Source organism: Podarcis erhardii, assembly GCF_964252035.2.
Source record: "Podarcis erhardii genome assembly, chromosome: 6".
Lineage (NCBI taxonomy): Eukaryota > Metazoa > Chordata > Lepidosauria > Squamata > Lacertidae > Podarcis > Podarcis erhardii.
This window is the reverse complement of record NC_138510.1, coordinates 94,823,672-94,836,073: the sequence shown is the minus strand read 5'-3', so window position 1 is coordinate 94,836,073 and position 12,402 is coordinate 94,823,672. Positions and strand designations below refer to the sequence as shown.

At 45.9% G+C, this 12,402-nt stretch overlaps 1 protein-coding gene across 4 annotated transcripts in view; it reads left to right on the top strand.

Annotated features, from left to right (window-relative positions):
• Positions 1-12,026, top strand: part of AXDND1 (axonemal dynein light chain domain containing 1) — a 39,825-nt gene extending 27,799 nt beyond the window's left edge. For all 4 annotated transcript variants that reach the window (XM_081865139.1, XM_081865136.1, XM_081865137.1 and 1 more), the window contains 7 exons: positions 837-933; positions 4,741-4,851; positions 4,986-5,147; positions 6,963-7,100; positions 8,486-8,577; positions 9,350-9,498; positions 11,793-12,026. In XM_081865139.1, coding sequence (XP_081721265.1) covers positions 837-933; positions 4,741-4,851; positions 4,986-5,147; positions 6,963-7,100; positions 8,486-8,577; positions 9,350-9,498; positions 11,793-11,881 — 838 coding nt within the window. In that variant the 3' untranslated portion in view covers positions 11,882-12,026. The remainder of the gene's footprint in view (positions 1-836; positions 934-4,740; positions 4,852-4,985; positions 5,148-6,962; positions 7,101-8,485; positions 8,578-9,349; positions 9,499-11,792) is intronic.
• Positions 12,027-12,402: the final 376 nt, after the last annotated feature.

Here is a 12,402-nt window from a genome sequence, read left to right as displayed (position 1 = left end):
TGACTCTCGCAGTTGAGATGAACTGGGTATCCTTAGGCAAGCTCAGCCCTCCCCTGCAAGATTAGACACAATAATATTGACCTATCTAGTTGCTGTAAGGATTGCCATAAGATGATGTATGTGAAGCATTTCATACACTCTGAAAACACTCTATAAATACTAAAATTCATCTGGGTTATTAAGCAATCCTTCTGGGGACTCTCTCAGAAATCTAGGCAACAAAGCCAAAACCAGGATTGCAGGCAGCAAACAGACACTATTCGATCTCTCTAGATATGAGTCAGCAGAGAGGGAAGCCGGTAACGTTGTTCCTGGCATGAATTTGCCAGAATAATGCTCATCAGAAAAGCTTGCTTAGAAAATGAAAGATTTTGTGTCCTCAATGAAATGATTATCATCACTATAATTATAATTATAATTATACTGAGCATATAATGATGTCAAGAAGAATGGCACTGGGCACTTCAGACAGAGTGCTCCATGCATACATTCTCTCAGTAATCCTGATCAATGCTGTTAGTTAGGATTAGTGTTATCATTCTCATATTTCAGAAGGCGGAATGGGGACGGAGGCTGAGATAATGGGTTGACATTTTTCAGGGCTTCCTAGAGAATTCACAGAGATAAGATTTGAAACAAGTAATTCCTGGCTTTCAAATAGTAATCCCCCCACCTTCCCTACAGTTAGTTGCCCCACTATTCTCATTTGTAAACTTCAAATGTAAATGGTCCCCATGACAGAAGGAACGTGACGAAACTGGCTTTCTCATATTAAAGTGGCATTGCTGTGACGTAACCTATTGCTGTGGGTACAGTGACATCGTGTATTTCCTCAGCTGTTGCAAGGAGATGGTAGCGACGATAACACGCCAGAAGATGGTAAATCTTCAACCAGATGCAGAACATGAATTGCAACAGTTAGAGAGGATCAAGGTAAGCGAGACCAAATGTGGTCTCTTGCCTTTTGTGCATCACTGTCCAAATCTATCCTACTGTTTTTGTTTTTGAAGTTGGTCATTGAATAAGTGAAATAGTTCCTCGATTGGGTCACTCTACTTGTTCTAAAGCCTTCACAATATTCCAAACCCTGAGATGGTCTTTGTTGCTGTTCCTGCTGCTTCTATATTGATTATGGTGATGGTGATGATGTGAATTTATCAGCTGCTGTTCAAAATTAAGTATTTTTTCCATAACACTGCCATATTTATTACCCTGGAATGCCTTCAAGCCTCAACACAATGCGCAAAGGCTCTCTGGAGCAAGGGAGATGACTTCAGCTGCTGGGCACTTCTCAGTGTTGGGGCTTAAGGCTATCCTTCATTCTCAGCCTCTGGTGAGCTTTCTAGGTCAGATGGGGATGTCGGATGGCAGCCAGTCCAGCGATGAGAAGAGAGTTGCTGTGTGATATGGCTTTAGCCGCCATCATTTTTATTCTCCCAGAATACCCTTGGGCACGACATCAGAACCCCGAGGCATTCTGGGGTGATAAAGATGTCAGTGTCTCTCTCAGCAGCTTCAGCTTCTTTGCTGAGCACTGGACCAAAAAGGAAACATTAAGCAAACAGAAAAGAGAGGATCAGCCACTTTGACGGGCCTTCTCGAGCCCATGGCCCCACTGTGCCAAGTGCTGCTTCTGGGCCTGGGTCCTTGCACGCATAGTTCTGCGGTCCCCATGTCTGCATGTAAGCAGTGGGAAACATTTTTCACATTCTCTTGTGGGCAGCTTTCCAGGGGCCACATGCCAGGGGTAGATGGGGCCGCAGGCAAAAGTGGGCAAGTGGGATTCTTGGTACATTGTGTACCTCTTGCCTACTTTTAAAGATGGCTTGCTCACAGTTGCCCACGGGCAAAGCCGTGCGTACTTTTTAAAGCACAGCCAATTTTCAGTTAAGTGGCTTTTCTTACACAATGTGAAATTTGAACTCACTGCCGATCCGGGCTGTGGTGACCCTTGTTCAGGAAGTTCCAATATCCAGCCTGGGCTGGTGCTGTTAAGGGGGTACCTAGTTGGAGAGGAGGAGAAAAAGTCTGCAGTTGAGCCCAGTAGTGTCACAGAAATCATGACGGCGCATGGAAGGTGCCCCCAACATTTCATGTTCCTCCCTAGGCAGGAGGAAGAAAAGGCTGAAAAATTGTGGTAGTGTCAATTATGGCAGCCACCAGCAAGGGAGGACAGGAGTCTCGTGTTTCTGTGAGCCATTTTTGTGAAACAGATTGGAAAAGAGAAGTGTGGGCTGTTTGAAGGCAGGCAGGAAGGTCTGGGCCGCTTCAGGCTGAGTGGGAAGGTAGGCTGAGGCTGGGTTGTCTGGAAAGTTTCAAGTTGGGTTGGGAGAATCGTGTCTCTCTTTGGCCCATGTCGCTTTTGTGACATCACTAGGGATGTTGGAGGATTCCGATGGAAACGGAAACAGGTGCAAAAATTGTTGCTCTTCACACCTTCTTTCATTTTCAGGACCAGGTTCACTTTGTGTGAATGAAAGCAGCATTGACTGACACCACTGTTTGTTTGTTCCAAAGCTGTGAGCGTTACGTAATAACATTACAGAAACTTGATTGCGTTCCTCGTGTGCAACTTCCTTTGAACCCAGTGGAATTTGCTTTTGTATAAACATGCATCAGATTACCCTGTAAATCTCTGAGAGACAATTGCAACTTCGCTTCCGCAAGGCACCTGCTGTTTCTTAATGAAACAGTTCCCATAACCTGGAGTTTCTCCAAGCCTTTTAATCCCTGCCAGTCATGTCTTCTGCAGTGTGCAAACTTTTTTTGCGCAATATTGTGTGTTTATACAATCTGCTGCTACTACTGCATGCTGGGAATTGAAGTGTGCCCACAATTAGAAGCCTAACAGAGCAGGCCTAATCCTGTCTTATCAGAAGTAAGTCCTATTGAGTTCAATGAGGCTTGCTCTCAGGCAAGGGGGTTCTAGATGGGATTATTTATTTATTGAATTTATATCCTGCCCTTCCTCCCAAAGGAGTTCAGGGCAGCAAATTCATAAGCCCTGTGATATGAGAAATAGCTGGTTCCAAACAAAAAGGAAGTTGGAATGAGTCTTAGGAGCACAGGCTAAACTCCTAACTATGTCTACTCAGAGGTAAGTCGCATTGAACTCTATTGTGTGAAAGCCAGCCTCATTTGGTGGAAAGGCAGGAAACAAATATAACAAATAAATAGGTTCTAGTAATCAAATCAGTCTGATAGATGTGCAGTTCATGTCAGAATTCACAAAGACTGAAATCCTGGGTGGGATATTGGGATTTTGGAATGCTGGGGCTCTCTGGAGGAGATGTTGCATAGTGATAGCGATAGGGGCAGGGCATTGGCCCAATGGGACTTCAGGTTTAAGCGGGCCTTTAATAGTCATCCCTCTTAATCTCCATTTACAACAGTACCACATGAAAATCTTTGGTTCTGACATGTGGGTACACACCCCACAGAGCAACAAGCTTGGGAAGCGTGGGGCACATGGTTTGTTCATGGGGTACGAAAAAGGTGCATACAGGGTATGGATGACTGACTCTAAGTCCATTAAGTTCACAAAGAGTGTTGAGTACAATCCTAAGTGGGGGGGAAATGTGGGAATTTTCCAGAGTTACCCAGAGGAGGATGAAGGTGATGTGAAAAAAGCAGATGATGTTGAGGTAGAAGAGGAAGCTGAGGATGATGATGATGATGATGATGATGATGATCGGAGTTCGGATTCCAGCTCATTGGGCAGCGCGGCTGCTGGTGTCAGCGACAGTGATGACCCAGCAGACTACAAGAGTGCAAAGGCCTCAGTCAGACCATCTGATGCGTCTGACAATGAACTGGAAGAACCACTGTTCACCATTGGTCACTTTTTTCCTAAAAAGGAGGAGATGAGTCAAGAAGACTTGCGTCTAGTACGCAGATCTGAAAGGGCCACAAGAGGCAAACCTCCAAAGAGATTTGCTGATGAGTTTGCTAAGATAGCAACTGCTGTTCTTAGTAGCTCAGAGAAGGTGTGCGAACCTTCAAGCTTCAAAGAGGTTCAGGAGTTAACCTCTAAAGATGCTGAGCCTTGGCTTAATGCCATGAAGGCTGAAGTTGATTCCTTGAATAGGAACCAAACTTGGGAGCTGGTACCAGTAGTCCCAGGAATGAGACTGGTTGGCAGCAAATGGGTCTTCAAGGCCAAGACAGACCAGAATGGCAAGGTTGTCAGACACAAAGCCAGATTGGTTGCCAGGTCACAGTATGCATTTGCAGGGAAGATAATGGCTGGGATTAATGGTGGACCTCTCAAAAATACTTGTCCCCCTACAAAGTCCAGCTCCACCTACTGTCCATTTGGGTTGGGAAGCTGAAATGGAGAGCCATATGCTAAGCAAAACATTGTACAACTTAAGATGTTTGGAAGCGATTCCTCTAAGCGTAGTTCAGCATAAGCAACTCTGTTTGAGCAACTCTCTTTGAGCCCTCTGGAAGAGCACCACAGGGCAATTGTTTTTACAGTGGTACCTCGGGTTAAGAACTTAATTCGTTCTGGAAATCCGTTCTTAAGCTGAAACTCTTCTTAACCTGAGGTACAACTTTAGCTAATGGGGCCTCCCGCCCCCGCCGCACGATTTCTGTTCTCATCCTGAAGCAAAGTTCTTAGCCCGAGGTACTATTTCTGGGTTAGCGGAGTCTGTAACCTGAAGCGTCTGTAACCTGAGGTACCACTGCATTTCCCTTTTGGTGATTGGTTGCTTCTTTCGCTCTCTCTTTTTCCAGACAGAGTGCTTGGATTGGATTGAAACCTGCAACCTCCTTCTGTCTGGGATGAAGACCACTCCCACCACTTTAATCAGCCAAGAAGACCTGGTTGGCCTGTTTGGGTTAGAGGTACTGGCAGAAATAACCTTTGGTGTGACTGGTGGTGGTGGGGATTTTTTCTCCCTCTCTCCCCCGCCCTCCACCTCTCTTCTGGCGCAGGGCGATAGCTCAGAAGGAGAATTTCACTAGCAGCCTTTTTGCAGGTGCTTCAGCTGAAACGACAGCTGCCTCCTCGTCCGGAGCAGAGAGTGGAGAGCTCATCCACTACCGAGGTACCTGTGGAGGAAGAGAAAAAAGACAAAGAAGCTGTGGATGTTCTAAAAGGTCAGGAGGCAGCAGAACAGAAGCAAGCGCTAGAAGCAGAGGTGAGCATCTCCGTTAGGAAATGTAGAAAGCTGTCCCTCTTCTTTCAGGGCTTCTTTCTTTTTCGCTGGGGCTCATGGCCATGTGTTTATTGCCATCTGGTGGAAGTTTTGACATCATGAAAAGGGAAGCCTGCAGTTTACAAACAGAAGAAATATATATCTCTCTCTCTCATGACTATGGAGAAGAGATTGGAGCCATATGGTGGATGCTACCTGGAAAAGCTACTTCCAGTAGGCCACACAGAAGTTGTTAATGGTGTCAGGAGTGGCATCACTGCTGGGCCCCTGGGTTGGCAGTGTGGAGGAAGCAGAGTGCATGGATGGGGCTGTCAACGTGGCTGCTTTTCTTACAACTACGTCCCGCGTGATAAGCTTCCTTTACATATTATCAGGAGCAATGGGATATTCGTTGGCTGCATCACATTGCTAGATATGTATGAACTGCCCATTTAATGCTTTGCGTTCTCCCCTTCTGTGACTTAAATTCCTTGCTGTTCTGATCATACACCCAACACCTCCCTCTTTGATCATTTCCTGAAAAATTGAAAAAGCTTTGAAAAACCAGAGGAATTGGAATGTGATACCAGTAAATATTGGTCACTGAACTGAGAATTCCTTGCTACAGATTCTGGATTCTGGTTTCTTCTGGCGCAGAACATAGGCAGGACTGTGGGCAATGCAGCACAAAGGAAAGGCACCCCCTTTCTCCAGCTGTTGGTCATAAAGTGTCTGCCTGAGTCAGAAACTTTATGCTACAAAGTTGTTTACCACTTTATCTTTCTTAGCTTTCTCGCAAAGCATCCTGGGTGGTTGAGCATGTTTAAATATGGAAAGTGGATAAGCCAAGAGTGTATACACTTCCGATTCTCCAGCAGCAGAGAATCAGCCCCAGAATTCATGCATGGTCTGTGAAGCAGGGGCATAGGAAGGGGGGGCGGAAGGGGCGGGTGACAAGATGGCCCCTGCCTCCCCCCAAGGGCGTGCGCAGTCCATATGGGCGCCGCTTGCGCGGTGTCCATACGGGCTGCCACACTCATGCGCCATCTGTACGGGTGTCCGTATAGACTGCCGCGCGTGCACACTCCGTATGGCAGCCTGTACGGTCACCGTGCAAGCAGCAGCCCGTATGGACGCTGCGTGCAAGTGGCAGCCCGTACAGACTGCGCATGTGCGGCATCTCGTATGGTCACCGCACATGCGCAATCTGTACAGGATGCCGCTTACATGGCATCCGTACGGGCTACCACACATGCACACTCGGGGATGCCACTTGTGCAGCAACCCGTACGGTCGCCGTGTAAGTGGCAGCCCATACGGAGTGTGCATGTGCGGCATTCCGTACGGAGTGCGCACTTGTGGGGATACCGCACATGCGCAGTCCGTACGGGATGCCGCACATGCGCACTTCATATGGGCTGCCCTGCCCCTGGTGCCAGAGAGAGTTCCTCCGCCACTGCTGTGAACACTGACTCCAGGAGCTCCTGAACCACAATTGACTGCGTAGCCTTATGTGGAATATGAAAATAATTGAAGATTGTGTTGATCAGAGCTTTTTTTCTAGAAAAAATGGTGCCGGCACTCACCATGAAGTTGTTACAGTTAAGTGCCACACTTTTAACATATCCATTAAAAAGGTGCCGGTACTGCATACTGCTGAGTACCCCCGGGGGGGGGGAAGGACTGGAGTTGATCATCATGATCCTTCCATACACTATCTGAGTCTCTTCTGTGAGAAGTTTCCTTGATGAGGAGGAAACAAACATTGCATTGTGTGGTCCTTCCATTTCCCCTTGCTCCTTCTCTTTGTCCTTGCAGGAACAGCCGCCCGTGCCCAGCACCAGCACTGGTGAGCAGGCCGAGAGTCTTGCGGTCACTTACCCAGTCAGATACATTGGGGATGATTCTAATGTGTATGTCAAAACCATGCAAGTGCAAGAAATCACAGTGTCACGGGTATGTATGTATGTATGTATGTATGTACATACGTGTAAATAGATAGAACTTCTCTGGAGAGGTGTGTCTATTTGGAACAAGGTGTGGCAGCTGCTTTAGAGGACAGGTTCTCAGTGTTAGTTATTTATATCCCACCTTGCAGCAGAAGAATCGTTATTTGCATCAGCCACTAGCCAGAGCAATAAAATCAAATAAAATGTACTGAAGATAGAGGTAAAAACTTAACTATAGAAAATACATTAGGGGGTTTACATCAATAATCAAATAATAGATCTTATTCTAATTGTCCCCTCTAAAAACCCTGCATTTTTTGCTGTCACCTGATCATCTTGATCTGCTAAAAGAAAGGACACACTAGCAATGGTTGAGCGACCCGGCACAGACAATAATAGAGGGGTAATAGCCTCACTCCTCAAATCTTTATAAAGTTTGCAAGCCAGAAGCACATGAGCCACTGACTCAATACTGCCATCTCTACAGGGACATAACCGTTTTTCCAGTGGAATTTTTTGAAATCGACCCTCGGGTACAGCCAAAGGCAGTATATTCAATCTTGCGAAAGTGAAAGCGCGTCTGTATTTTGGAATTGTTACATTTTGCAAATAGGGTGCCAAAGTGACTAGGTGGAAAATCATGGACAAAATTTCCTTATTTTGGCCAGATTATTCTGTTGCTCAGTGTCATATAGGCACTGTCTAATTAAATTATTTGCTTTACTGAAGCCAAATGTTAATAACTGTTGTGGTGATAAACCAGAAAAGTAGAGCTTTCGGTTGACAATTTTAGTCCAAGCGCTCTCATGACAATATTGCGATCCTAATGGTAGTAGACCAGTATATCCCACCATTTTTCTCCAAGGAGCTCAAGGTGACATAGATGGTTCTCCCCCTCCTCATTTAATCCCCACAAAACCCCTATGAGGCATATTAGGCTGAGAGAGGCAGTGACTGGCCCAATTCTATGGCCACTACAACACACTATTACAGCAGGAAACAGATCTGGGAAGTTCTCCTGCACTGGCCCCATTGAAAAGAACGACAGTGGTGCACGGACACCGTTATGGGGTTTTTACAGGAGATATTCTCAGGCAATTATGCCCTGTATAAACCTTTTCTTCTCAGAGGCAGAGTAATGGCAACTTCCAACTCTGTGCCTCTGAAAATAAAACAGTGCAATGACCCTGTAAGGTAGGCCAGAATTATCTTTATCCCCATTCTGAAGATGTAAGGGATGAGTGAGCCTCACTTGTCTAAGGCTACCTAGTGTGCTCATAGCTGAGGCAAGATTTGAGCCAGGGATTTCTGTATGCCAGTTCTGAGACAGAAAGTAGCCTGTTGATTTCTTTCCTTTCATTTCCTATAAGTTACTCGCTCTTCTTATTCCAGAGGGAGTTGCATGCCAGCCAGTGGACCACAAAGGCCTCAAAGAAGGAATTTGAGTTGCTGGCGTCACTGGAAATTCTGGAAGAGCGACTCGTGTGAGTATAGAACCACAGGGAAAAGATGGATGGATGTGTGCATTCTTGTGCAGACTAGAGACTGCAGGGTATCTTGAAGAGGTGGCCTATGTGATTGCAGGTGTCTATTCTGCTGCAACACATTCCATTTTTAAACAAAAACAGGACACGGGTGGCGCTGTGGTCTAAACCACTGAGCCTCTTGGGCTTGCCGATCAGAAGGTCGGCGGTTCGGATCCCCGCGACAGGGTGAGCTCCTGTTGTTTGGTCCCAGCTCCTGCCAACCTAGCAGTTCAAAAGCACATCAAAGTGCAAGTAGATAAATAGGTACCGCTCCGGTGGGAAGGTAAACGGCATTTCCATGCGCCGCTCTGGTTTTGCCAGAAGCGGCTTAGTCATGCTGGCCACATGACTCAGAAAAACTGTCTGCGGAAGCGGACAAATGTCGGCTCCCTCTTCCAGTAAAGCAAAATGAGCGCTGCAACCCCAGAGTCGTCCGTGACTGGACTTAACTGTCAGGGGTCCTTTACCTTTAGTGATATGTGAGTTCTCATGTGGTTTTGAAGTGCTAGGAATAGATTCTCCTGTAGGGTTTAGAGACTTGAAATGCACTAATTTGGTGTGGATTCTTACATAGGTAGTATTGGCTGTTAGGAACATTTTGGGGAATGAAGAAGCAAGAGAAAATGTATTTTTCACAGTAGGAAGCGACCAGCTAGAGTAAATCAGATTAGTTTAATTGGTTTCCTGCCTGGTCAGGGCTATGAGTTCTTTCTGGCACCTGCTCTTTCAGAGAGGCTGAAAAGCGAGCACAGCAAGCTGAGGAAAAATCTGAAGTCCTTCATGAGGACTTGGAAGAAGCTCTGGCAAAAATCCAGAACATGGAGGGTGAGCAACCAAAGCTGAAGGACTCTGAACAAAAAGAAACAAAACTCAAAGCAGGTATGGCTAAAGACTTGAAAGGTGGAATTGCAGGCTCTGAAAAAATGCCCTGGAATTTTAAGGGCAATTTCATGCACCACATGTTTAGGCGTACGTTTGGAAACATAAAATGTGAATGTGATAAACTGGTTTGCAGGCTCAGGTGTGTTCAAGGTACAAATGTGTCGGAGAACCAGAATTGGCTGCACTTACGTCTCAAGCATACATTTGGGTGGTATAATTGAGTATGCTGCTGGTGCTGCGAAATGGCTCAAAATAGACAAAACAGGCATAGGGAAGTCACGTGCTGCAGCTCTTGCTGAGCTGTGCCATTTCAGACTACGTGTATTATATTTCCACGCTGCCTACCACGCAATGGGGAAAAATGTACAGGAAGTGTGCTTTTGGAGGAGAGCGGAGAACATTCCCAGATACAGGTTGTGCTAAATACGTTGTGCTAGCGCAATGGGATTCCTCCTCCCCTTGACATCCCCAAATCTGCTCTGGAAGGTTGGGGGGAACTAGAGGACAGGCTCTGGCAGAATGCTTGGCTTGGCACTACTTTGAATACAACCCACCATCTTCCACCCTCTCCACCTGTAGTCAGAAATGGAATGTTACTGCAGAAGTTGTCCCAGATGCCTTTCTGTTCCTTTGTTTCTGCTCTTAGTAAGTAAATATGTGTAGCCACTTCCCCATCATTACTACTCCCTGAAGGTTGCAAGAATCAAAATGATAGGCTGTACCTAAGGCAGGCTGGGGAGAGAGATGGTTTGCTGTTTGAAGGTCTTTTCATTCCCGCCCCCTCAATAACAGCAGGCTGTTTATTTCTCCATTTAAAAATGGTAACATGAGAATTAGCTGACTTGCCCAGTCCATCTCCTGAGTCTGATAGGGGAATCCTTTCCACACAGACAACAAACGGAGGCCTAGTTCACACCTGTGTATCAGTTGCTTGATTTATCTGTTCTTGATTAGTGTTTGATGACTGGCAGCTGTCACCTGGTCTGCCCAGGAGGGTAAGGTAGTACACTGGACTGTGCCACTACAAACTGCAGCCAGGAAAATCACCTTTTTGGTTGGTCTTTATTATAAAGTGTATCCTGTAAGTAGAATGTTAGCACAGCAGGGAATGGACTAATCTAGAACTTTTCTCCCTGGTGTGTTACGTTTCCACTTTCAGAAGCCTATTCCGAACTTAAAAATAGGAAGCATAATGCTGGTGGTCAACAAAAGAGGTTTAAGGACTGTCTCAAAGCAAATCTTTAAAAATGTAGTATAAACACTAACAATTGGGAAACACTTGCCTGTGAGCGCTCCAGCTGGAGAACAGCCTTTACCAAAGGCGTCATGGGCTTTGAAGACACTCAAACTCAGGATGCAAGGGAGAAATGTGCTAAGAGGAAGGCACGCTTGGCAAATCCACACCGTGATCAACTCCCACCCGGAAACCTATGTCCCCACTGTGGAAGGACGTGTGGATCCAGAATTGGCCTCCACAGTCACTTACGGACTCATTGTTAAAACCGTGTTCATGGAAGACAATCTTACTCAGCTACGAGTGATCGCTAAAGAAGAAGAAGACCATTCTTCCATCTGCAATGCTGAAGTGGCACAACCCATTATGCATCCTCAATCTGCTACATGTGTAGCTCTGGCCTGAATAGGTGATGTTTCTGTTGAAAAGCAGTGTGTTGTGGCGTGAAAGGAAAGTTCTTCATTGCTTAATAATGTCATAATTCACTTGATGCTGCAATCATGAAGTAATGAAGATGCATGTTATGAACCAACCCAGGGAGCTGAAGAAGCAAACTGCATTGCACTGGCTCAGAACGTGAGCAGGGAAGTGCCTAGTTGAACTCTTACCTAACCCAATTGGTGGACCGAGCAAGCTTTTATCAGCCTAAGCTGCTCATCTGCAGCGTGATACTGGTCGTATCAGGATTGTTGATTTACTTTGAACAAAGTACTGTGTACATGTCAGAGATCAGTGTCTTAGATCATTGAAATAAGTGGGGTTGAGCACATAATGCTCTGTTGGAATATTCCCATTATGGATGAGGTTCCCACTGAGAACAGGTATACTTATGAAGTGTGAACATGACAAACATGGGTTTGTGGATGCATATGCTGTTCATAACCATTCTTTGGGCAGCTGGGTTTGGTCTTGATTCCCTCAAGGCTATGCTTGGACTGAAACCTGGACTTGTTGCAGAGTAAAGTATGAGGTTTCTCTGAGCTACTAGTTCTCATATTGTCTAGGTGTTGACAATGTCAGTGTTTAAGTGCTTCTTGCTGTGTATCTGTCGTTGCAGAAGTTGTCGTTAAGGAGCAAACTGAATCACCTTCACAGCCCAGCACTCCTAAGCCACGAACGAAGAAATTCCCCAAGCCCAAACGCTGAAGAGGAGGGTGACCTCCAGAAGGCCTTTGGCTCCTGTTTGTAGTTGGCACTGGACACAGATGGAGGGTTGTGCATTAGTGGCTACTTGGAATTCTCCCAGCTCTGTTAAACTATTGGTTCAGTACATGGAAAGGAGTTAACTCAACCAAGTGGGATTGATTCCCAGTTTCTGTTATTTATATAGAACATATTCAAGGTCTAGGTTGGAGTTGCCCTGATATTTCACTGTATTTACCTATACAGGTTGAATTTAAGAATAACTCAATAGGAAATATTTGGGGGTTTTGTTTGAACTCCCCTCCCCCCAAAAAGAACACTCAATCCATTTAGGTGTTTTTCACTAGTAGATGCATTGGGAGTGTCTTAGACCAGAGGCTTTAGTATCCGGTAATTATTTGGCATTGGGTGCGGGTGGCGCTGTGGGTTAAACCACAGAGCTTAGGACTTGCTGATCAGAAGGTCGGCGGTTTGAATCCCTGTGATGGGGTGAGCTCCTGTTGCTCAGTCCCAGCTCCTGCCAA